The sequence below is a fragment of the Entelurus aequoreus genome, linkage group LG12 (genome assembly GCF_033978785.1).
Source record: "Entelurus aequoreus isolate RoL-2023_Sb linkage group LG12, RoL_Eaeq_v1.1, whole genome shotgun sequence".
Lineage (NCBI taxonomy): Eukaryota > Metazoa > Chordata > Actinopteri > Syngnathiformes > Syngnathidae > Entelurus > Entelurus aequoreus.
In genome coordinates, this window is record NC_084742.1 from 56,590,523 (window position 1) to 56,617,603 (window position 27,081).

Sequence of the window (27,081 nt, forward strand, 5' to 3'; positions counted from 1 at the left end):
AGCTAAAACCACCAATCTGTTTCACTGGATTCAGAATAAAACCAAATTCTGTCTTACCCAACAATGTTAGTATTTGAACTTTATGTTATTCAAGTATGACATTTTTAAATGTAATTCATTTAATTGACAAGCAATTCTATTATGGTCACACTCTTGTTTGCCAGCGGCTACAATTTCAGTACTATTGAAGATCAATTGCTCCTTCTCAACTCTGTGGTAATATTATTTTCACAAATTACAACCAATCGTACGTTAATGTTAAATCTTACTTGTGAAAAGTAATCCCCCAATTCCTATTTTTTTAACAGTCCGCTCATTCGAGCAGAAAAACGCTGAACACCATCTTTGTTTTCTACCTGTCAACTGTCAGTTTAGGCCAGGGGTTGGGAACCTTTTTGGTTTAGAGAGCCATAAAAACCAAATATTTTAAAATGTATTTCCGTGAGAGCCATATAATATTTTTTTAACTCTGAATACAACTAAATGCGTGCATTTTTAAGTAAGACCAACATTTTTAGAGATTAATAAGTCTCTTATTCTTTTTAATAACATTGTTATTCTGAAGCTAACCAATAATAAATAAAATACTTCTTACCATTAATGCGACTTCTTGAACAGGTGCGGTAGAAAAATTTATTAAAATGCATGAGAATGTTTTATATTTTGGACCCCGACTTAAACAAGTTGAAAAACTTATTCGGGTGTTACCATTTAGTGGTCAATTGTACAGAATATATGTACTTCACTGTGCAACCTACTAATAAAAGTCTCAATCAATCAAAAAAACGTTATTTTTAATTGGAATTATTTAATTACTTATTGTGTTAAGCAATGTCAGCTAAGATTTATCTGAGAGTCAGATGCAGTCATTAAAAGAGCCACATCTGGCTCAGGAGCCATAGGTTCCCTAACCCTGGTTTAGGCTGCTCGCCGGCTCCTCATCACCCCTTCAAGATGGCGGCCGAATTTCTCGCGTCACAGCAGCCAATGCTGCGTCTACTTATAATTTGTCTATGGTTGTCTACCTCAAACTACCATACATATTGATTGACGTGTCGAGTAGGACTATTGAGCTCAAATTGGGCGCTGTCACGCCAAATTTCTTCACCCCCTACAAAAACCTTCCCGGGGCTGCGTCCAATAAAGTCACAAAGTTGCCGGGGGTCCTTAACCGGCACGCGACTGTCCTGTTTCGCGCCTGTACAAAAAAAAAAAAAATCGATTTATTCAGATTCCAGCAGCTGTCAAAGACGATCGAAGTATCCTTCCAAAGCCGAAGCGCTATCGATTGCTGTCAATGACGTAAGAGGAAACATGACCACGGAAGTAAATGGGGGGCGGGGCGGGCAAGGTTTTTGTAGGGGGAAGAAATTTGGCGTGACAGCGCCATAGGTACGAGATATCGCGAGATCTCATCATTCTCGCCGGGGGCGCGTTCACGGACAGCCGCGCGCAAGAAGAAGACGCGAGCACGAGCATCGAGCAGCGGCAGAAACACCGACAAGTCCGCGTCTGCTCTCAGAAAAGCATGTTTCTGCTTCGTGTGTGGCGACTTGTTTCTCAAACGAAACATAGAAGACTTCGTGGTTACAAATGACGAAGGTGACCATAAGTGTTTAAAGTTGTCGTCTTTTGTCGTCGGATCAGCGGAGAGGAAAATGTCACCTTGTCTGTGCTGCTTGTTGATGCTCACTTCCATTATAAGTCCACTTGGCGCTCTAGACCTAAGTAAGTATATTTCATACTTTATTCGTCTAACTTATACCTTTTTATGTGCGTGGGTTCTAGAAAGAATGTTGTCCCCACTTGTAGGAATCACTAAAACGTCCGCGACGTGAATTATTCACGTTGAACTTCATTGTCGCTTGGTAGATGTCATCGGTCAAAAGTTTACATACACTTGTAAAGGATATCATGTCACGGCTGTCTTGAGTTTACAATCATTCCTACAACTCTTTATTTTTTTGTGATTTTTGTAAAACCAATTCATTCTAGCCTGATTTAGACATTCCTTTACCACTTTTGACGTGTGTTTGGGGTCATTGTCCTGTGTGTGTGACAATCATTGGTACTTTAACTTTTAAAGGCCTACTGAAATGAAATGTTTTTATTGAAAGGGGGATAGGAGATCCATTCTATGTGTCATACTTGATCATTTCGCGATATTGCCATATTTTTGCTGAAAGGATTTAGCAGAGAACGACGACGATAAAGATCGCAACTTTTGGTATCTGATTTAAAAAAAAGCCTTGCCCCTACCGGAAGTAGCGTGACTTAGTCAGTTGACAGGCTCCTCACATTTTCCTATTGTTTTCAATGAGGCTAGAGCGATTCGGACCGAGAAAGCGACGATTACCCCATTAATTTGAGCCAGGATGAAAGATTTGTGGATGAGGAACGTGAGAGTGAAGGACTAGCGTGCAGTGCAGGACTTTCTTTTTTCGTTCTGACCGTAACTTAGGTACAAGCTGGCTCATTGGCTTGCACACTTTCTCCTTTTCCTATTGTGGATCACGGATTTGTATTTTAAACCACCTCGGATACTATATCCTCTTGAAAATGAGAGTCAAGAACGCGAAATGGACATTCACAGTGACTTTTATCTCCACGACAATACATCGGTGAAGCACTTTAGCTACGGAGCTAACGTGATAGCATCGGGCTTAAATGCAGATAGAAACAAAAGAAATAAACCTCTGACTGGAAGGATAGACAGAAAATCAACAATACTATTAAACATGTAACTACACGGTTAATGCTGTACCGCCTGGCAAAGCTTAACAATGCTGTTGCTAACGACGCCATTGAAGCTAACTTAGCTACGGGACCTCACAGAGCTATGCTAAAAACATTAGCTATCCACCTACATCAGCCATCATCTGCTCATCAACACCCGTGCTCACCTGCGTTCCAGCGATCGACGGTGCGACGAAGGACTTCACCCGATCATCGATGCGGTCGGCGGCTAGCGTCGGATAGCGCGTCTGCTATCCAACTCAGAGTCCTCCTGGTTGTGTTGCTGCAGCCAGCCGCTAATACACCGATCCCACCTACAACTTTCTTCTTTGCAGTCTTCATTGTTCATTAAACAAATTGCAAAAGACTCACCAACACAGATGTCCAGAATACTGTGGAATTTTGCGATGAAAACAGAGAAGTTTGTATTGTGATACAATGTGTCCCAATACTTCCGCTTCAACGATTGACGTCACGCGCATACGTCATCATACATAGACGTTTTCAACCGGAAGTTTCCCGGGAAATTTAAAATTGCACTTTATAAGTTAACCCGGCCGTATTGGCATGTGTTGCAATGTTAAGATTTCATCATTGATATATAAACTAACAGACTGCGTGGTCGGTAGTAGTGGCTTTCAGTAGGCCTTTAATAGCTTACAATAAAAGAATACATACCGTATTTTTCGGAGTATAAGTCACTCCGGAGTATAAGTCGCATCGGCCGAAAATGCATAATAAAGAAGGAAAAAAACATATATAAGTCACACTGGAGTATAAGTCGCATTTTTTGGGGAAATTTATTTGATAAAACCCAACACCAAGAATAGACATTTGAAAGGCAATTTTTTTAATTGCATTACAGAAAATAAAGAACTTTATCACAATATTCTAATTTTCTGAGACAGTCCTGTGTGTATATATATATATATATATATATATATATATATATATATATATATATATATATATATATATATATATAATATATATATATATATATATATATACACACACACACTTTCAGTGTGTATATTGTACATATTGTTATGAAGGTGTCTGTTACTACATTATATATATACTTTAAAATTTTAAAAAAATGAAAAAAGAAGTGTCTTCCTGTCTCTCATAATGATTGTGAATAATAGGCAAAATTCCAAAAAAGTGCAGTTCCCCTTTAACGCGTACACAAACCTCTTCACGCCAAAAATGTTTCTCAGTTGTAATACACTTTTCCGCCACTTGTGGCAGTAATGACAATGTCAAACAAACAGAAGCTGTATTTTCATTTGCACTTTAATTGTATTGACTGTTTAGTTAAACATATTACCGTATTTTTCGGAATATAAGTCGCACCGGCCGAAAATGCATAATAAAGAAGGAAGAAAACATATCTAAGTCGCACTGGAGTATAAATCGCATTTTTTGGGGAAATTTATTTGCTAAAACCCAACACCAAGAATAGACATTTGAAAGGCAATTTAAAATAAATAAAGAATAGTGAACAGGCTGAATAAGTGTACGTTATATGAGGCATAAATAACCAACTGAGAAGGTGCCTGGTATGTTAACGTAACATATTATGGTAAGAGTCATTCAAATAACTATAACATATAGAACATGCTATACGTTTACCAAGCAATCTGTCACTCCTAATCGCTAAATCCCATGAAATCTTATACGTCTAGTCTCTTACGTGAAAGAGCTAAATACTATTATTAGATATTTTACGGTAATGTGTTAATAATTTCACACATAAGTCGCTCCTGAGTATAAGTTGCACCCCCGGCCAAACTATGAAAAAAACTGCGACGTATAGTCCGAAAAATACAGTAATAATTTCACACATAAGTCGCTCCTGAGTATAAGTTGCACCCCCGGCCAAACTATGAAAAAAACTGAGACTTATAGTCCGAAAAATACGGTACTTATTAATATTCAACTCTGTGTGTAGTATCTCTTAATAGCCTACAATAAAATAATTCCTACTTATTAATATTCAACTCCGTGTGTAGTATCTCTTAATAGCCTACAATAAAATAATTCCTACTTATTAATATTCAACTCGGTGTGTAGTATCTCTTAATAGCCTACAATAAAATAATACATACTTATTAATATTCAACTCCGTGTGTAGTATCTCTTAATAGCCTACAATAAAATAATTCCTACTTATTAATATTCAACTCGGTGTGTAGTATCTCTTAATAGCCTACAATAAAATAATACATACTTATTAATAGTCAACTCGGTGTGTAGTATCTCTTAATAGCCTACAATAAAATAATACATACTTAATATTCAACTCCGTGTGTAGTATCTCTTAATAGCCCACAATAAAATGATACATACAGTTGCTGTTTTATAATAGTGAGTGGCTCATTTTATTTGCCATTCATTTTCTTAAATAAAGAAATGACAGACGAATGAGTGAGCACATCTCTGAGATAGGCTCCAGCACCCCCCACCCCCCCACCCCCGTGACCCCGAAAGGGACAAGCGGTAGAAAATGGATTGATAAATGGATCTCTATTGTTTAGTTGCTAGTTTACACCGTGTTCCTGTTAACGATAGACATTACCACAAATAACGTATCGATATTTTGATTTGGGAGTCGATATGAGAGCTTAAAGATCTGCTATCGGTGGTATGGATATATCGGTATCGATCCTCATGTCACTAATCAAAAAAAAGTATTGAAATATCTTGAGGTGCATGTTATGAGCCTTTGTCATATATTAGTTTTACATTGTTACTATAATTGCTGGTATAAAAGAACCTTTGCACGATATTCACAAAACTGTACTTAATTACGGTACATATACCGGTATACATTAAAATAGTTAATAGATGAACGGAATACATGACAGATGCGTGACGTCCTTCCCAATGCTCCGACCCACCATCAAATATTCAGTAAGATCGGAGCATGTGGAAAAGAGTTATGACCGTTATTTCCCACCACATATGGAAAATATCGGTGTCGATATCAACGTCTACGAATGATCAATTCCCGACCTTAAAGCCTCATATCAGCCTTGAAGGAGAACTGATCATTTATAGTCAAGTCATGACAGTTTGATGGTTGATGGCGAGGAGCAGTTTTTGCCGCCAGGCTCCGCCCAACCACAAATGTGTACTAATCAACACTTCAAGGTGTCGTCGTCATTTGAACACAGTCTTAGCAAGATCTGAATATGTGAAGCCGAGTTATAAATGTCAAAAGTTTCGTGGCGAGCCATCAAATTAAAGCTTGGCGCCACGCTACGCCCACGTCCTACGATGTGGGCAAAATTCCTTCGCAATTTGTCATCGCCCATCAGTCTAGTATCTGTCATCTCAATCGCGGCTCGTCTGTTCAAAGTCCCCTGGAGGAGTTCGTTAAACGACGACTCCTGTTTTTGGCCTAAAACTGGCTGACGGAAACCAAGATGGTCGACTTCCTGTTTGTTTTCAAACATGGGTTCTTGAAGCTTTTACCTGCGTCCCGTTGTTACAGACGTCTCCAGAAATTTCTGTGACGATACGTCAATCAGATGGCAGTGGCTTACTTTTCTCATTTTCAAGGGGGGCGCAGTGAGTCAATTTTGAAATTTCGTGTTCGGGCCCCCAAAATATAAAATTTTTGGCCAGACCTGACATCCTTAAAATGTACCGTATTTTTCGGACTATAAGGTGCACTTAAAATCCTTTCATTTTCTCAAAACGCGACAGTGTTCCTTATAACCCTAATGTACAGAATAATTTTGGTTGAGCTTACCGACCTCGAAGCAATTTTATTTGGTACACGGTGTAATGATAAGTGTGACCAGTAGATGGCAGTCAGACATAATAGATACCTGTAGACTGCAATATGACTCAAGTAAACAACACCAACATTTTATATGTTCCATTGAAAATATAGAACATTACACACGGCGCTCAAAAATCTTATCAAAATGTTTTAGTAGGACTTTGGTAAGCTATGAAGCCACACCGCTTGATGGATTGTACTGTGCTTCAACATGCGAGTATTATTATGGTGTGTATATAAAGTAGGACATTATTTGGCGGTTTTTTTCGCAATATTATGCAAAAGCAACTTTTCTTACCTTCTGGTACTTGCTGATCTGTATTTGGGATCTGCGTAAGTCCTGAAAATTTGAGCGCGTCCGCCTTTGTAGTCCGTGCCGACACCGTAGTCGATAAGCTTCTTCTTTTTCTCTATCTTCTTGTTATGTGACATTCATCCTCCACTGTTGCCATTTCTAATATAAAGTAGTGTAAAGTTCTTACTTATATCTGTCAGTAAACTCGCCATGAAAGCACTAAAACATACCGGTATTGTGAGTTTACATTATTCACCCAAGGAACTTTAGTTATTAGAGAGTTCCGGTCGGAAGGTTTTTCACGGGACACATTTCCGGCGTTGTTGTTGCACTAGCGAGTCACGGATGAGGAGATGCTGCTCCGTTATTGATTGAAGTAAAGTCTGAATGTCATTAAAACAGTTAGCGCCATCTTTTGACACTTCTTTCACTCCCGTCCTTGCACGCCACACCGCTACAACAAAGATGACGGGGAGAAGACGCTGCCGAAGGTGAGCCACGTATATAAGACCCGCCCACAAAACGGCGCATCCTGAAGCGACTGTCAGAAAACTTCATCTATGCAACATTTTGACCAAAGAACCACCATTACATGTTATGTAGACCAGTGTTTTTCAACCACTGTGCCGCGGCACACTAGTGTACCGTGAGATATTGTCTGGTGTGCCGTGGGAGATTATGTAATTTCACCTAATTGGGTTAAAAATATTTTTTGCAAACCAGTAATTATAATCCGTAAATGTGCCGTTGTTGAGTGTCTGTACTGTCTAGAGCAGTGTTTTTCAACCTTTTTTGAGCCAAAGCACATTATTTGCGTTGAAAAAATCTGGAGGCACACCACCAGCAGAAATCATTAAAAAACGAAACTCAGTTGACAGTAAAGAGTTGTCGCAATTGTTGGATATGACTTTAAAGCATAACCAAGCATGCATCACTATAGCTCTTGTCTCAAAGTAGGTGTACTGTCACCACCTGTCACATCACGCCGTGACTTATTTCGAGTTTTTTGCTGCTTTCCTGTGTAGTGTTTTAGTTCTTGTCTTGCGCTCCTATTTTCGTGGCTTTTTCTCTTTTTTTTGGTATTTTCCTGTAGCAGTTTCATGTCTTCCTTTGAGCGATATTTCCCGCATCTACTTTGTTTTAGCACTCAAGAATATTTCAGTTGTTTTTAATCCTTCTTTGTGGGGACATTGTTGACTGTCATGTCATGTTCGGATGTACATTGTCTTTGCTCCACAGTAAGTCTTTGCTGTCGTCCAGCATTCTGTTTTTGTTTACTTTGTAGCCAGTTCAGTTTTAGTTTTGTTCTGCATAGCCTTCCCTAAGCTTCAATGCCTTTTCTTAGGGGCACTCACCTTTTTGTTTATTTTTGGTTTAAGGATTACACACCTTTTTTACCTGCACACTGCCTCCCGCTGTTTCCGACATCTACACAGCAATTAGCTACCGGCTGCCACCTACTAATATGGAAGAGTATTACACGGTTACTCTGCCGAGCTCTAGACAGCACCGACACTCAACAACAACACATCATGTTCAGACTATAATTACTGCTTTGCGAAAAATATTTTTAACCCAAATAGGTGAAATTAGATCATCTCCCACGGCTCACCAGACTGTATACCATGGCACACTACCGCGGCACAGTGGTTGAAAAACACTGGTCTAGAGCTCGGCAAAGTAACGTGTAATACGCTTCCATACCAGTAGGTGGCAGCAGGTAGCTAATTGCTTTGTAGATGTTGGGAACGACGACAATGGTTTGCAGGTAAAAAGGTGTCTAATGCTTAAACCAAAAATAAACAAAAGGCAAGTGCCGCTAAGAAAAGGTATTGAAGCTTAGTGAAGGCTATGCAAAACTAAAACTGAACTGGCTGCAAAGTAAACAAAAACAGAATGCTGGACGACAGCAAAGACTTACAGCGTGTGGAGCAGAAGGCGTCCACAAAGTACATCCGTAAATGACAACAAAATAGGAGCGTAAGACAAGAACTAAAATACTACACACAGGAAAACATCAACAAACTCCAAATAAGTCACAGCGTGATGTGACAGGTGGTGACAGTACACCTACTTTGAGACAAGAGCTATAGTGATGCATGCTTGGTTATGGTTGGAATTCATATCCAACAACTGCGAGAACGACTTTTTATTGTCAATATCGGCTGCTGGGTTTCATTTTTTAATGTTTTCTGCTGGTGGTGTGCCTCAGAATATTTTCAATGAAAAAAAATGTGCCTCGGCTCAGAAAAGGTTGAAAAACACTGATGTAGACCACAAGGAAGTCTTTTACATTTAGAAGGGAAAAAAAGACTCCTTTAATGCACCTTATAGTCCGCTGCGCCTTTTGTATGAAAGTAGACCTGGGGCCGTATTTATCAAGCTTCTTAGAATTACTCCTAAGAAGTCTGCTAAGAGTTGACTTAAGAGTAAAGAAATTCTTCGCTGAAAGCTGCACTTAAAAGTTAGTTATCAAGCGTCTTACTCACACTTTCAGCGAAGTGTAGGACTGAATCTTAAGTGTCACACTCAGAGCTGAATTACGACATTACTATGTGCCGTAAACGGAATTTTAGGTGACGTAATTTCTGTGTCCATAGAAATGACCAATCACGGAAGGGAATCCCTTGTCTAAGAATAAAGAAATATCTTAGAAATATTTAAGTGGACAATGGGAGTGTATATTTTGACAACAAACTACAAAATAATACAAAACAAACAAACAATATTGGCAATGAATCAAAAATAAATGTTTCCTTTTTGTTGCACCTTTCCTGCTTTCTGCTCCCAGACCGTAGTCGAAGAGCGCAGGGGAGACACTTCTCCAGGATGTATGCTCGGGGCAACACCCTTCACTTTACCCGGCAGTGGGTCTCCACAGCGGACGACTTTAGAGTGAATGATGAGTCCGGCGATTAGTTGCAAATCTTGCTTTATTGATTGCTTACACACAGCCAATCCAACACAAAACAAACTAGTACCCGCCCCCACTCACGCTACCGCTCCCTCTCTTCTCTCGCCCACACACTCACTGACGTCACTCACCTCACATGCTGTCACCTATTAAAGGGCCACACACACATACGCTACTCTCATAACATTTTCTTTCCAATTCATTAATTAGGCAACTAATTTTAAACTGGTGTGGGTGGCTCCATATATATACTAGCCCACTGCAGCCACATGCAGAAATCAACATGGAATCGAAAATTATTAAATCTGTGACACAAACAATACCCGCTCTGTCTAAACGATACCGTTTAATCAGCTGCTCATCATCAAACAAAGCCAGGACATCCCTCCGCTCCCTGAACGCTCGCGCACGTCTCTCTCGCCTCAGTGCCATCCCCTGCTGGCAACTCCTAACCACTTAGGACACCTCTGAAGGTCTCTTAAATATCGTGGAGCGTAGGAGTGATTCTTAGACTTAAGAAAGTTGATAAATAGCTTTTATTCTTAAGTTTGAGAGTAGGACTAAATTTCGCAAATTCTCAGGACTTAAGTGTAAAATGGCACTCTAAGACGCTTGATAAATACGGCCCCTGACTAGACCCTCTCATCTGCAGTGCGTCTTATAATCCGGTGCGCCCTATGGTCCAGAAAATCCGGTATTTATTGTATATAGCCGTATTGTGCTGTTTGTATTGGACATACTATACCAGTTAACATATGATATTCAATAAGGAAGCGTGACCATGGCAGTATATTTTGAACGATACATAAACAGGTGTTAGTGTCGCTTTATGGTTTCTAGCACAAACAAGCTCTTGTGACTCACATTCCTCCACTTGAAGTTGGACCAGAAGAATCAAGGCAGCAAAGCCGCAACAGTCGGTCAGGATGGAGCAGCTGGTGTGGAGGATTCACTTTTCTGCTTGACCTTATTCTTCCTTTTTTGAATGAAGCACAAAGACAAGCGTCACATATTACCCTCATTGTGCAGCCATGTTTTTATTGCCTGTAAACTACTGCACTAAAGCTAAGACATTATTTTTTAGATGCGTGGCAAGGTCATATAGGTCATGTGGTGCAGGCAATTGGTAAGTTTCAAACTGCAGAAATGTTGCACATTATTGCTACACAAGTATGTATGCTTACGATGAGGTCTGTCACACCGCTACCTCTCCACTTGCCTGTTATCTATCGCCCCCCTGGGCCCTATGTGGGCTTAATCAGCACATTTTCAGAGTTTGTTGCTGATTTAGTGACGCACGCAAATAATATAATTATAATGGGGGATTTTAATATCTATATGAATACCCTTCCGTGCGTGGCGCTCCAAATTGAACAGTTAACAATAAGCTCTTAAAATTAAGGTTAAAAAATAAGGAATATGTAAGAAATGGTCAATAAAGTGTAACACAATTAGGGGTGTCAACATTTTTTATTTTTTCGATTGGATTCTTATTCGTAATGATTTAAAAATATATATTTTTATTTATTCAGATCACATTGTTGATGTAGATGATCATATCTGATGTACAGATTTACTTTAGAAAAGAGAAGTGTTGGATACTTCTCTTGTTGCCTTATTTGTATTTGACTTTATTAAATGTTTGGTTAGAATTTTGTTAAACAAAACCAATTCTCTTTTAAGTAATATGAAAAAACTATCAGAGCCGTTTGTGTACTTTATGCAGGAATGTAGTTAACCATAGAACCGCTGCCTAACGTCATTAAAAAAGTATTGATTTTGAATGGAGAATCGGTGTTAATGGAGAATCGATTCTGAATCTAATCGTTACATACGCCCAAGATTTGGATCGAATCTTGTGATTCGCAAGCAAAAAAGTACAAAGTGTGAAAATGCAAACAGAGAAACCTGAGAAGAACTATTTTCTGCAGGTTTAGTGCCAGGAAGTTACAGCTGTGCTCTAAAGGGTGAGCGCGGTGGTGTGGTATTAACGGTTTTGATGGGGAGGAGCACCCTGCATCATTTACAGACCACATTGGTCTGACTTCGGTCTCTTTGGAAAAAACTGTTAGCGTGTCACTCCCACTGATCAGTGATCACTTCCTGCGTTGCTCTGTTACCAGAGAGTGAGTGCCTTTGTTCATGCAACTTCCGTTTTTTCCCCACCAAAAAATATATTTATCCAACGTTTTATCGAACGCATTTTTTATTAATATCGATCACGTGTCTATCGCAATATGTGTTCATATTGTTTCATGGCCCAGGCCTAATAACACATACTGTATACAGCTGTGTATTCTTACTGAACTGTCTCTGAACGTGGCTTCTGTAACAGTCATTTCCTGTCTACCCAGTGTCGGCTCTAGGACTTTGTTTTGTTTAACATGGCAAGGGTGAGTTTGATTTTAAAGGTTGCTAATCAAAGTCAACCCCCCAAAAGCTCCAAATGTCCCTAGTTCTTGAAAATATAAACTGTACTCGTCTAAACTGACTTGAACATGGTCAGAACCTTTACAACACAGGTGTCAAACTCAAGGCTCGGGGGCCAAATCTGGCCCTCCACATTATTTTATGTGGCCCGTGAAAGCCTGGAAATAACATGCGTTAATAAAATGCTTAATTTTTTCTCACTAAATATATTGATTTCCCTTTTGACATTAACAGTCATGTACTGCATGCTATTGCATATATTTTAAAATTCAATATTATCAAAATCTAAATATCATGTATTCCAAAAATATTTTTGATTAAAATAAAGATAAATACTGTACTTAAATATCTGATTGATTTATGATTTCAAAACAAATTATCAATCAAATTGTAGACTGTAAAATTGACAATAGATTTTACGGTTAAATTTCGCCGACTGAGTTTTTTTTACCGTAAAATCAACTTTGGTACTGTTTTTTTCCATATACAGTAAGACACTAAAACATTAGAACAAAACAAAACATTAAAACAACAAGATTTTACGGTAAAAAAACAAACAAACTGGCAGCTCTGTTGCTTGAATTTTACCGCTAAAACACTGGTACTGTTTCTCCATTCCATTCCATTTATTCTATTTTTTATATGCTGTAAAAAACCCACTGCTTTTACTGTAAAGTTCTGATGACTGAGCTGCCAGTTTTTAAAGTAAAATTTATTCCGGACAACTAGCGTGCTCTACAGTAGAAATTCGATTTTAGTCTATTTAGTTTGTCAGAGTTCCAGGAACGTTCTGCTGTGTATGAGGACTTTCTGCAAAATTTTGAGTCTCATGTTTTTTGTACTGAACTCGCAAGCCACCAGTTGAATAGCCCAAATGATGAAAAACAGAGGACCTAAGATTGAACCTAGAGGAACACCACTTGTATAACTAAAGACATTGAATAAATGACTACTGACTGCATGTGAAGTAAACAAACATCATAGTTACATAAATCACATTATGAAAAGGAGAGGACCTAAGATGGAACCTTAAGGAACACGATTAGTATAACTAAAGATGTTGAACAAATGACTACTGACTGCTTGTGAAGTAAACAAACATCTTAGTTACATAAATCACATTATGAGAAAGAGAGGACCTAAGATGGAACCTTGGGGAACACCACTAGTGTAACTAAAGACATTGAACAAATGACTACTGACTGCATGTGAAGTAAACAAACATCTCAGTTACATAAATCACATTATGAAAAGGAGAGGACCTAAGATGGAACCTTGAGGAACAGCACTAGTATAACTAAAGACGTTGAACAAATGACTACTGACTGCATGTGAAGTAAACAAACGTCTAATTTACATAAATCCCATGAAAAAGAGAGGACCTAAGATGGAACCTAGAGGAACACCACAAGTATAACTAAAGACATTGAACAAATGACTACTGACTGCATGTGAAGTAAACAAACATCTCAGTTACATAAATCACATTATGAAAAGGAGAGGACCTAAGATGGAACCTTGAGGAACAGCACTAGTATAACTAAAGACGTTGAACAAATGACTACTGACTGCATGTGATGTAAACAAACATCTCAGTTACATAAATCACATTATGAAAAGGAGAGGACCTAAGATGGAACTTTGAGGAACACCATTAGTATAACTAAAGACATTGAACAAATGACTACTGACTGCATGTGATGTAAACAAACATCTTATTTACATAAATCACATTATGAAAAAGAGAGGACCTAAGATGGAACCTTGAGGAACACCACTAGTATAACTAAAGACGTTGAACAAATGACTACTGACTGCATGTGATGTAAACAAACATCTTATTTACATAAATCACATTATGAAAAGGAGAGGACCTAAGATGGAACCTAGAGGAACACCACTAGTATAACTAAAGACGAACAAATGACTACTGACTGCATGTGATGTAAACAAACATCTTATTTACATAAATCACATTATGAAAAAGAGAGGACCTAAGATGGAACCTTGAGGAACACCACTAGTATAACTAAAGACGTTGAACAAATGACTACTGACTGCATGTGATGTAAACAAACATCTTATTTACATAAATCACATTATGAAAAGGAGAGGACCTAAGATGGAACCTTGAGGAACACCACTAGTATAACTAAAGACATTGAACAAATGACTACTGACTGCATGTGATGTAAACAAACATCTTATTTACATAAATCACATTATGAAAAAGAGAGGACCTAAGATGGAACCTTGAGGAACACCACTAGTATAACTAAAGACGTTGAACAAATGACTACTGACTGCATGTGATGTAAACAAATATCCTAGTTACATAAATCACATTATGAAAAGGAAAGGACCTAAGATGGAACCTTGAGGAACACCACTAGTATAACTAAAGACGTTGACCAAATGACTACTGACTGCATCTGATGTAAACAAACATCTTATTTACATAAATCACATTATGAAAAGGAGAGGACCTAAGATGGAACCTTGAGGAACACCACTAGTATAACTAAAGACGTTGAACAAATGACTACTGACTGCATGTGATGTAAACAAACATCTTATTTACATAAATCACATTATGAAAAAGAGAGGATCCAAGGTGGAATCTTGAAGAACACCTCTAGTATTAATAAATAAATGACTACTGACTGCATGTGAAGTAAACAAGCGACAGCAACACCTTTGTAACATAAGTCACATTACCAAAACAAATTGTAACTACCAAAAAGGAAAGGACCTAAAGGGTTGCCTTGAGGAACGCCTCAGTTACATAGCTCAGTTCAGTTTCAGTTTATTTGGAACATGCATACGATACAATTTAATGCATCACGTATTTCCACGTGTTTCATTACAGCACGTCCGAAAAGGAGTAGGAAGAAGCAGAGTTTATTTAATACTATCCCTTTTCATATCGTAGCAATTTTATCCCATTTCCTTGTTCTCTGTTTGCAACAGAACAGTGAATAAATAATATACCCTAGTAACGAATATTAAATACATAATAATTATCTTTTATATTAAATACGTAAATAATAATTATCTCAAAAAAAAGGTTCAAGATGTTCTTCCTTGTACTTTGTGAACACTTCTCAGTCTTTTAAACTGAATCATATTGGTGCTTTGTTTGATTTCTTTGGTTAATCCATTCCATAATTTCATTCCACCTACGCATATGCTAAAGGTTTTAAGTGTTGTAAGCACATTTCAATGTTTGAAATAAGATTTTCCTCTGTTATATTTCTCCTCTTTTGTTGAGAAGAATTGTTGTACATTCTTGGCTGGCAGGTTATAGTTTGCTTTGTACATCATTTTAGCTGTTTGCAAAAATGATGTAAACTATAACCAGTTTGGACCCCAGTGTTCTATGTTTACTAGCACGGTTCAAGGGATGTGCTAACGTGTTTACAGTGGTCCAAGTTCCTATGTACAACTGGAGCACTCTACTGGTTTTAGGAATGTCCTGCAAAAATATTTTCAACTGAACTTAGGGGCCGGGCCGGTGTGGTGTCAGTCCCGGGCCGCCAGTTGAATTGCACTGATCTACAGTATCTCGCGTCGAGAGATCTGGTTTTCAATCGCATAATCCAGGTGTGTTAGTCAGACTCTTCAAAAACCGAGCATGATCAGATTAAGGTGTTTCCATAGGATGCTTATTTAAGAGCTGAACTACTTGAGAAATGGGACTGAGTTAGAGCATGGACACACCAGTATGACACCCTTAGAACACGCAATATGTGTGTTGTTCTGTCTTGTCCACATTAGGTCACAGTATTGATGGATCAGTTGTCTGTACCATAACGGTCAGAAGGTTTAGTGATCACAGGAAATGTCTGTCCCAGTCTGCCCTCATTCTACCTTTTAGAGTAACTCTAATGAACTGACTCAAGACAAAAAAAGCCTCACTTTCTTCAACACGTTTGTGCATTTTGACCAACTTGCGGTAATGCACAGGGACCTACAAAACCCTAAACCAGTGAAGTTGTCACGTTGTGTAAATGGTAAATAAAAACAGAATACAATGATTTACAAATCCTTTTCAACTTATATTTAATTGAATAGACTGCAAAGATACTTAACGTTCAAACTGGAAAATTAATTTACAATTTGATGTCTGCAACATGTTTCAAAAAAGGTGGCACAAGGGACAAAAAAGACTGAGAAAGTTGAGGAATGCTCATCAAACATTTATTTGGAACATCCCACAGGTGAACAGGCTAATTGGGAACAGGTGGGTGCCATGATTGGGTATAAAAGCAGCTTCCATGAAATGCTCAGTCATTCACAAACAAGGATGGGGCGAGGGTCACCACTTTGTCAACAAATGCCTTAGCAAATTATTGAACAGTTTAAGAACATAATTTGTCAACGAGCTATCCCCATCAATAGAGGGATGCAAAACAATAACAGTGCAATACTTTTTAGGGGATGCAAAACAATAACAGTGCAATACTTTTTAGGGGATGCAAAACACTAACAGTGCAATACTTTTTCATAACATGGTCACTACTGCCTAGTTTCTTTGTTATATTCTTATTTTACTGTTATATTTTTATTCTCATTGTTGCTTTTTATTTTTATTCTATAGTAATATTTTTCTATTTTGTTTCCATTTATACCCCCATTATTTACTTTTTACGTTTTACTTTTTAAATTCGATCTCAATTTTGTACACTGCTGCTGGAATTTTTAATTTTCCTGAGGGAACTCTCCTGAAGGAATCAATAAAGTACTATCTATCTATCTATCTATCTATCTATCTATCTATCTATCTATCTATCTATCTATCTATTGCAAGGAATTTAGGGATTTCACCATTTAAGGTCCGTAATATCATCAAAAGTACAGAGAATCTGGAAAAATCACTGCACGTAAGCGATGATATTACGGACCTTCGATCCGTCAGGCGGTACTGCATCAAAAAGCAACATCACTGTGTAAAGGTTATCACCACATGGGCTCAGGAACACTTCAGAAAACGACTGTCAGTAACTACAATTGGTCGCTACATCTGTAAGTGCAAGTTAAAACTTTACTATGCAAAGCCAAAGCCATTTGTCAACAACACCCACAAACGCCGCCGGCTTCGCTGGGCCCGAGCTCATCTAAGATGGACTGATGCAAGGTGGAAAAGTGTTCTGTGGTCTGACTAGTCCACATTTCAAATTGTTTTTGTAAACTGTGGACGTCATGTCCTCCGGACTAAAGAGGAAAAGAACCATCCGGAATGTTCTAGGCGTAAGGTTCAAACGCCAGCATCGGTGATGGTATGGGGGTGTATTAGTGCCCAAGACATGGGTAACTTACACATCTGTGAACGCACCATTAATGCTGAAAGGTACATACAGGTTTTGGAGCAACATATTTGCCATCCAAGCAACGTCTTTTTCATGGACGCCCCTGCTTATTTCAGCAAGACAATGCCAAGCCACGTGTTACAACAGCGTGGCTTCATAGTAAAAGAGGGCGGGTACTAGACTGGCCTGCCTGTAGTCCAGACCTGTCTCCCATTGAAAATGTGTGGCGCATTATGAAGCCTAAAATAGCACAAGGGAGACCCCCGGACTGTTGAACAACTTAAGCTGTACATCAAGCAAGAATGGGAAAGAATTCCACTTCAAAAATGTGTCTCCTCAGTTCCCAAATGTTTACTGAGTGTTGTTAAAAGGAAAGGCCATGTAACACAGTGGTGAACATGCCCCTATGACAACTTGTGTTGCTGCCATTAAATTCTAAGTTAATGATTATTTGAAAAAAAAAAAAAGAAGAAGTTTCTCAGTGTGAACATGAAATATCTTGTCTTTGCAGTCTATTCAATTGAATATAAGTTGAATAGGATTTGCAAATCATTGTATTCTCTTTTTATTTACCATTTACACAACGTGACAACTTCACTGCTTTTGAGTTTTGTAAATACTTTGTTTGTTTGGCACGTGCCGCTCTCATCTTTCACAGCTGCAAAAGTCATAATCATGTCAAACGTATTCATTTGCCGGACACGGTAGTGATTGCGCAACGCCACTGTCTTTTCTTGTGACAGACCGGGTGATCTTCTTGCCGGGAACCTTCCAGAACGTCAGCGTGTCGGCGAATGAGACGATACTGGCCGTGGCGAACAGGATCCCCCCCGAGGTCGCTTTCATCACGGTGCAGTTCCACACGCAGCAGCGGAACGTCACGCTCTCCTACGGCACGGTAAGGACAGGATTGGCTTTTTGTGTCGTCGCAGTAGTGTTGTCACGATAATTACCGGTGCCAAAATGTACATTTTAGGCCAAAAGTTTGGACACACCTTCTCATTCAATGTGTTTTCTTTATTTTCATGACTATTTACATTGTAGATTGTCACATGTGGAGTTATGTACTTAACAAAAAAAAGGTGAAATAACTGAAAGCATGTTTTATATTCTAGTTTCTTCAAAGTAGCCACCCTTTGCTCTGATGACTGATTTGCACACTCTTGGCATTCTCTCCATGAGCTTCAAGAGGTAGTCACCTGAAATGGTGTGCTTGAAGCTCATCGAGAGAATGCCAAGAATTCCAAGCAATGTCCCTCATGTCCATGAAAAAAAGCCAGTATTTTTCAAAGGCAATATAGCGTAAATTCCGGACTATAAGACTCTACTTTTTACCTACGCTTTGATCCCTGCAGCTAATAAAACGGTGCGGCTAATTTATGGATTTTTCTTCGCTGATTAATATAATACAGATAGTTTTCATTAAATACATGCAAAGACACGTAAATGGTGTGGTTTTGTTTGTGCTACGGCACCATCTTTTGGACAAGTTTGCTCACTGCAGGTGCTTTGGGTGAATGCCGACAAGTGTTTCATGCTGTTTAAAGCTCTGAACCGGAAGTAGAAGTGCCATTCTGTTTTCTAATCATCGTTTTTACTCGTATAGATTCTTCATTCATCATTTAAATTAACATTTAAGTTTTACAATATAACTAAAACTGTTAATACTTACTAAACCGTCCCCAGTGTGATGTCTGTTGGACAGTTTTCATGGTATCGTAATGTAATCAAGCCAACGTCGTTAGCATTAGCTTATATGCTAACACGTTTACGACTGTCTTTGTTAGTATTATTAACTCACAATGACATTCTGTTTGTATTGTTTCAGTTTCACAAATTCCTCAGTAAATTCACCAAAATGTCGCCGGAGAGTAATTGAGTCTGATTGGAGAGCTGGCTTCCGCAGCTAGCGAGTCCATGACCATGACTTCTGTTTTGTTTGATCAGCCGTTTTACTGCCGAGTTACAGACACAGTTTGGAAACAATTAAGTTATGTAAATAAACATTTAAAGAATATTTATTTTAAAATATTGCATTCTTTCATACAGTCCGGTGTGGCTAATGTATGGAAAAAAATATTAATATTTTTTTCCCTAAAGTCCAGACAAAACAGTAGTACCTGTTTTAGTTCATTAGTATCAACAGACACATCCTGTTCCCGGGGTGCATGTGTTGGTCTGCTGACCCCCTGCCAGGGGTGGCGGGCATGGGGGTCAGACAGAGTCTCAGGCTGACCTCGGCTGGGAGGTCAACTTAAAGACGGAAATAAGCAGAAAGAAAACAAGTCCGCGGTAAGAAAAATGATGTGTTGACCCAAATGTACGTCAAGTTTTGACACCGGGGAAAGCGGCCCCTCAGTCTAAAAGGGATTTGTTTTTTCTTTAATAAGCTCTGGATAAATATAGATTTCGCAATTTATTATGAAATGAATTAGGAAGTCTGACTCACTGAAATAAGCTGAACTACTAGTTTAAAGGATTTCACTCATTTCTGTTCTCTGGCTGTAAAATTGATCATTTTATTTGACCAGGTGTGCCCATTACGTCGATCGTGCGATGGCGGAGGGTGTGTCAGTCGATCGCCAGCCAGGCATTAAAAAATACTCCTAAAAATGAGCCATCATCAATCTTCACTATGACGGGACTTTCGTCACTTGATTGACACCCTGTGAGATTACGCTCATTAAGAAAAAACGACCGACAGCAAGGCGAGCAACACTTTTTATTTCAACAGACTCTTGCGACGTACCTGCCGTCAAAACCCTTAAGACTGACCGCACAGTTCCTGTCTTCACAATAAAAGTTCTGCTCTATCCTGCACGCACTAACAAAATAAGAGTCTCGGAAAGCTGGCATGCACAAGCTAGCAAGCTACGGAGTTTTACACCAATATATTTCTCGTAAAGTGTATAAAAAGGAGTATAGAAGCTGGACAAATAAGATGGCAAATAGCAAGCACTTTAATGTAGTATTGGACAGTAAGGAGGACTTTTTTTCTCCTCCATTTGAAAATGTGGACGTTATCATAACTACTGTCTGATTCCAACCAATACAAGTCATCAGAATCAGGTCATACAACAACTTATATTCTTGTCTTCATGAAAGAAAGGAATCTATAAGTTATGTTGAGTTTATTTCGAACATGCATACAATTACAACGTGAAACGTGTTAAACATGCTTGTATTTTTATTTAACACCTTTAACAAAAAACGTTTGTTTCATAAATGAATAAATATTAGTTATAAATATACACATAAATATAATAATATATAATCCATCCATTTTCTACGGCTTGTCCCTCTCTGGTAATATATATATATATATATATATATATATATATATATATATATATATATATATATATATATATAAGTACAGGCCAAAAGTTTGGACACACCTCCTTCTCCTCATGACTATTTATGTTGTAAGTACATAACTCCACATGTGTTCATTCATAGTTTTGATGCCTTCAGTGACAATCTACAACAGGGGTGCCCAAACTACGGCCCGCCAGCGTACAAAATCCAGCCCGCAGGAAGTCCCAAATAAATAAAAATGATTTCTTTTTTTAAATCTGTCCTTTCTAATCCATTTTCTACCGCTTGTTACTCTCGGTGTCTCCTAGCCGCTCAGGCATATCATATTGTCTAAAATGCACTTCATCATCAGCGGCAAATGCTCGCTCTTTCAGTCAATTAGTGCGTGATATATATATATATATATATATATATATATTAGGGCTGCAACTAAAGATTAATTTGATAATTGATTAATCTGTCAATTATTACTTCGATTAATCATCGGATAAAAGAGACAAACTACATTTCTATCCTATCCAGTATTTTATTGAAAAAAAACAGCATACTGGCACCATACTTATTTTGATTATTGTTTCTCAGCTGTTTGTAAATGTTGCAGTTTATAAATAAAGGTTTATTAAAAAATATAAAATAATTTTTTTTTGTAATAAAAAAAACAAAAAACTGCGCATAGCATAGATCCAACGAATCGATGACTAAATTAATCGGCAACTATTTTAATAATCGATTTTAATCGATTTAATCGATTAGTTGTTGCAGCCCTAATATATATATATATATATATATATATATATATATATATATATATATATATATATATATACACACACATACAAACCCCGTTTCCATATGAGTTGGGAAATTGTGTTAGATGTAAATATAAACGGAATACAATGATTTGCTAATCCTTTTCAACCCATATTCAATTGAATGCACTACAAAGACAACATATTTGATTTTCAAACTCATTAAATTTTTTATTTTTTTTGCAAATAATAATTAACTTAGAATTTCATGGCTGCAACACGTGCCAAAGTAATTGGGAAAGGGCATGTTCACCACTGTGTTACATGGCCTTTCCTTTTAACAACACTCAGTAAACGTTTGGGAACTGAGGAGACACATTTTTGAAGCTTCTCAGGTGGAATTCTTTCCCATTCTTGCTTGATGTACAGCTTAAGTTGTTCAACAGTCCGGGGGTCTCCGTTGTGCTATTTTAGGCTTCATAATGCGCCACACATTTTCAATGGGAGACAGGTCTAGACAACAGGCAGGCCAGTCTAGTACCCGCACTCTTTTACTATGAAGCCACGTTGATGTAACACGTGGCTTGGCATTGTCTTGCTGAAATAAGCAGGGGCGTCCATGATAACGTTGCTTGGATGGCAACATATGTTGCTCCAAAAGCTGTATGTACCTTTCAGCATTAATGGTGCCTTCACAGATGTGTAAGTTACCCATGCCTTGGGCACTAATACACCCACATACCATCACAGATGCTGGCTTTTACACTTTGCGCCTATAACAATCCGGATGGTTCTTTTCCTCTTTGGTCCGGAGGACACGACGTCCACAGTTTCCAAAAACAATTTGAAATGTGGACTCGTCAGACCACAGAACACTTTTCCACTTTGTATCAGTCCATCTTAGATAAACTCGGGCCCAGCGAAGCCGACTGCTTTTCTGGGTGTTGTTGATAAACGGTTTTCGCCTTGCATAGGAGAGTTTTAACTGGCACTTACAGATGTAGCGACCAACTGTAGTTACTGACAGTGGGTTTCTGAAGTGTTCCTGAGCCCATGTGGTGATATCCTTTACACACTGATGTCGCTTGTTGATGCAGTACTCCAGATTCTCTGAACCCTTTGATGATGATATGGACCGTAAATGGTGAAATCCCTAAATTCCTTGCAATAGCTGGTTGAGAAAGGTTTTTCTTAAACTGTTCAACAATTTGCTCACGCATTTGTTGACAAAGTGGTGACCCTCGCCCCATCCTCGTTTGTGAATGACTGAGCATTTCATGGAATCTACTTTTATACCCAATCATGGTACCCACCTGTTCCCACCTGTTACGTGTTGCTGGCATCAAGTTCTAAAGTTAATGATTATTTGCAACAAAAAAAAAAAGTTTATTAGTTTGAACATCAAATATGTTGTCTTTGTAGCATATTCAACTGAATATAGGTTGAAAATGATTTGCAAATCATTGTATTCCGTTTATATTTACATCTAACACAATTTCCCAACTCATATGGAAACGGGGTTTGTAATAATTAGCAATAATAAAAATATTGCTCCGGCCCGGGAGCACCAAATAATAATATAAGTAAATCCATTTAATAAAGTCAAAATACAAATAAGGCAACAAGAGAAGTACCCGACACTTCTCTTTCGTAAAGTAAATTTGTACATGGGCATCTACATCTACAATATGATTTGCCTGAGAAGCTGGACGGGGGGAAAAAAGTATTTTTTTTTTTTAAAGCAAAAATATGATTGATTCCATTAATCAATCGGAATATTCGATAGAATACTTGATTACTAAAATATTCAATAGCTGCAGCTCTAGGAAGATGAGGTAGATCACCTTGACTTGGTCATTTGAAAAGTAGCTCGCCTGCTGAAAAAGTGCGGGCACCCCTGTATTAGACTAAATATAGTACAGTACTTTCTATTTATTTATTGCCATTTAATATATAGGAATACAAGGAAAAAGTACTTCTTGTGACTTGGGAAGTGTCAGCACCTCTGTGGTGCGGTGAGCTAAATTCAGCGTAAACCAGAGCCAATGGACATTTACCGCTCATTTGTGACGCTGCTCTAACGAGACAAAGGCACTATTATACCAGCTGAAAGTCGTGCTGGGCGGGCACCGAGCTGAAAGTCGCTGCCAGGCTGCTCACGCAGCATCGTTTGGCCTCGGCTTGGGCAATATTGATCAATTCCGCGCGTGCATACCTGTTTATTTTTTAACCTCCACCCATTGTGACGCGGGTAGCAGCTCCACACGCCCCTGTTTCCACACAAGATAATGACACTGTCATGGAAATGTTCATTCACAAAGGTCTATCTAATTATGTCTGCTACGTAATGTCCACAATTTGTTTGTGGCGGGCTACCCACAATAAATCGGGATCACCACAAGTAACAGTAGATTTTGCCCTCACTCGTAAACACATTATGATGGGACTGTAACGGTACGTGTATTTGTATTGAACTGTTTCTGTACGGGGGTTTCGGTTTGGTGCGGAGGTGTACTGAACGAGTTTACACACGGACATATTAACATGTCCTCTTTTGCGGAGCTGTCCGGGCGTTGTTTCTTAAATGCCTCAAATGTCCGGCATTTTGAGTTATGGTTGCATGTATGTATGTACAATGTACGTTCAGGGTTAAGAAGGGGTTAAAAACAAAACAAATTGTGCGCAAATTGTGAGGGAGGAGCAGAGTCAGAGAGAGAGAGAGTTATGATAAACGCGCATGCGTCGCCAGGCTCTGCTTTTTATCCATAGATTTATCACATTTCATTTTTTATTATCTATAGCAGGGGTATCAAAAGTGTGCCCCGGAGGCCATTTGTGGCCCACAGCTCATGTTTTAAAGGCCCAAGGCACATTTTAAAAATACTATTAAAATAAACAAAAACATTACAAAAGTGAAATAAAAAAGCGTAAAGGTGAAATGTAATTTAGAAAAAGTTGCAATGTTGACTAATAAAACTAAGCTGTTTTTTTTTCTTTCAAACTGTCATTGCTCAAAACATAATATTGAATCAAAATCAATGTTATTATGAATTATTGACCTATCAAAGGTTCCGATTACTTCACATCAAATATTCCACTAAGAAAAATATTTTTGGTGGAAGATTTTGCAAATTTGGTAAATAAATAACCAAAAAATGTATATTTTGTTGTTTTCTTACAATACCGAAAATGAACAGAACCGTGACCTCTAAACCGAGGTATGTACCGAACCGAAATTTTTGTCTACCGTTACACCCCTAATATATAATATATATATATATATATATATACTGTATATATATTACACACTTGCAGTGTGTATATTGTACATATTACATTGTTATGAAGGTGTCTGTTACTACATTATATATATACTTTAAAATCTTTTAAAAAAAAAAGAAAAAAGAAGTGTCTTCCTGTCCCTCATAATGATCGTGAACAATAGGCAAAATTCCAAAAAAGTGCAGTTCCCCTTTAACGTGTACACAAACCTCTTCACACCAAAAATGTTTCTCAGTTGTAATACACTTTTCCACCACTTGTGGCAGTAATGACAATATAAAACAAACAGAAGCTGTATTTTCATTTGCACTTTAATTGTATTGACTGTTTAGTTAAACATATTACTGTAGTTTTCGGACTATAAGTCGCCCCGGAGTATAAGTCGCACCGGCCGAAAATGCATAATAAAGAAGGAAAAAAGCATATATAAGTTGCACTGGAGTGTAAGTCGCATTTTTTGGGGAAATGTATTTGATAAAAGCCAACACCAAGAATAGACATTTGAAAGGCAATTTAAAATAAATAAAGAATAGTGAACAACAGGCTGAATAAGTGTACGTTATATGAGGCATAAATAACCAACTGAGAAGGTGCCTGGTATGTTAACGTAACATATTATGGTAAGAGTCATTCAAATAACTATAACATATAGAACATGCTATACGTTTACCAAACAATCTGTCACTCCTAATCGCTAAATCCCATGAAATCTTATACGTCTAGTCTCTTACGTGAATGAGCTAAATAATATTATTTGATATTTTACGCTAATGTGTTAATAATTTCACACATAAGTCGCTCCTGAGTATAAGTCGCACCCCCGGCCAAACTATGAAAAAAAACTGCGATTTATAGTCCGAAAAATACGGTAATTTATTTTAAATGTATTTATTTTAGCATTGTATAACTGTAAATCATTTTTTAAATTTTTCATCGACCCCGAAAGGGACAAGCGGTAGAAAATAGATGGATGGATGGATCCGTACATTTGAGTAGTATTGCTTTAATCAGCCTGACCTAAGCCTTGATAATAGTCTTCGTGATGAGGACATGGTTTAATATCATTTGACAAGGTTTATCCTGTTAAACTGTAAGTAGGTTAGATATAATTATTGAATACAAATAAAATCAAGAGTAAGATTACTATTTTAGTGTTAAAATTGGAGTGGCCCCCGAGGTCAAACAGGTGAAGAACCCCTGGTCTAAGCACACAACAAGATTGCAGTCCTGTGGAAAACTTGTAGATACTTGCTAATATCAGATTATGAAATCATAGCAAATCAGTTTAGAAATCAGGATAAAAGTGGAATATTCCATATTTATTTATGCACAGGAGCAAGAGGCGGAGCCATCTTGGCCATACTACAAGTCAATTAAAGACATATTCAATTAATTTATATTCCCACCGGTCAAAAAGCTGCAGCTACAAATTATTCTCAATTAATTTCACGTGTTTTACAGCAAATTAGTAGAATGAGGGTGAGTTTTACTAGGAGTGACTCCAGGACACACTTTTGTGTAGTTTTTTATGGTCACCCCTGCGTCATTATAAGATCAGCGGATTAGATTCTAGGAATATTCCATCAAAGCAATCATTGTGTGAGTACCAGCATGGAAACAAAGTTAAGTAGGTGCTAAGAAGACAAGAAGCATTCATTCCTTGGCATCCATAATCATTTTAGTTGTGTATATTTGTCTCATTAATGCTCAACGGATTTCTAGAGTGCAGGGTCATCGTCATCGTGTAACGATTAGCGGCATTCAAGATAAGGTGCAACTCCTGGCGGTTCCTGGTGTTGCTGTTTCAAATTAAAATGATCGTAAAACCATAATTGATAGCCGCACCAGCTCATTATGTTGCACGTTTAAGATGAAATACTAACATCTATCTCCATTAAAACATACCTGTGATGTCAGACTCCCAGAAAACAGATAGATGAACATGTGATGAAAAGAAAGGAGAAGAATGCACGGAGCAATCACTAAAACAGTCGCTCTCACAGCCACGCCGGACAGGTGCTGCTAGAAAACTTTAGTGGAATTATTACACATTTAATCATCAATATAGTGTATATTACATGTGCAACAAAGTCGAATTTTAACACATTGAATCATCAATGTAGTCTTATACAAAACCCAAAACACAGGAAATGTCTGTCCCAGTCTGCCCTCATTCTACCTTTTAGAGCAGGGGTGTCAAACTCAAATACAGAGTGGGACAAAATTTAAAACTGAACAAAGCCACGGGCCAACGT

At 38.0% G+C, this 27,081-nt stretch overlaps 1 protein-coding gene and 1 long non-coding RNA gene across 3 annotated transcripts in view; one reads left to right on the top strand and one right to left on the bottom strand.

Annotated features, from left to right (window-relative positions):
- The first annotated feature begins 1,461 nt into the window (after positions 1–1,461).
- The window catches only part of tm7sf3 (transmembrane 7 superfamily member 3), a 70,054-nt gene continuing 44,434 nt past the window's right edge, over positions 1,462–27,081 (top strand). The window contains exons 1-2 of the mRNA XM_062066283.1: positions 1,462–1,728; positions 18,221–18,375. Of these exons, the coding sequence (XP_061922267.1) occupies positions 1,659–1,728; positions 18,221–18,375 (225 nt within the window). The 5' untranslated portion in view covers positions 1,462–1,658. The remainder of the gene's footprint in view (positions 1,729–18,220; positions 18,376–27,081) is intronic.
- LOC133662358 (uncharacterized) overlaps positions 10,590–27,081 on the bottom strand; it is a 62,176-nt gene continuing 45,684 nt past the window's right edge. The window contains exon 4 of one of the 2 annotated variants that reach the window (XR_009828097.1): positions 10,590–10,714. This is a non-coding gene — a long non-coding RNA (uncharacterized LOC133662358). The remainder of the gene's footprint in view (positions 10,715–27,081) is intronic. The other variant, XR_009828096.1, reaches the window with a different exon arrangement.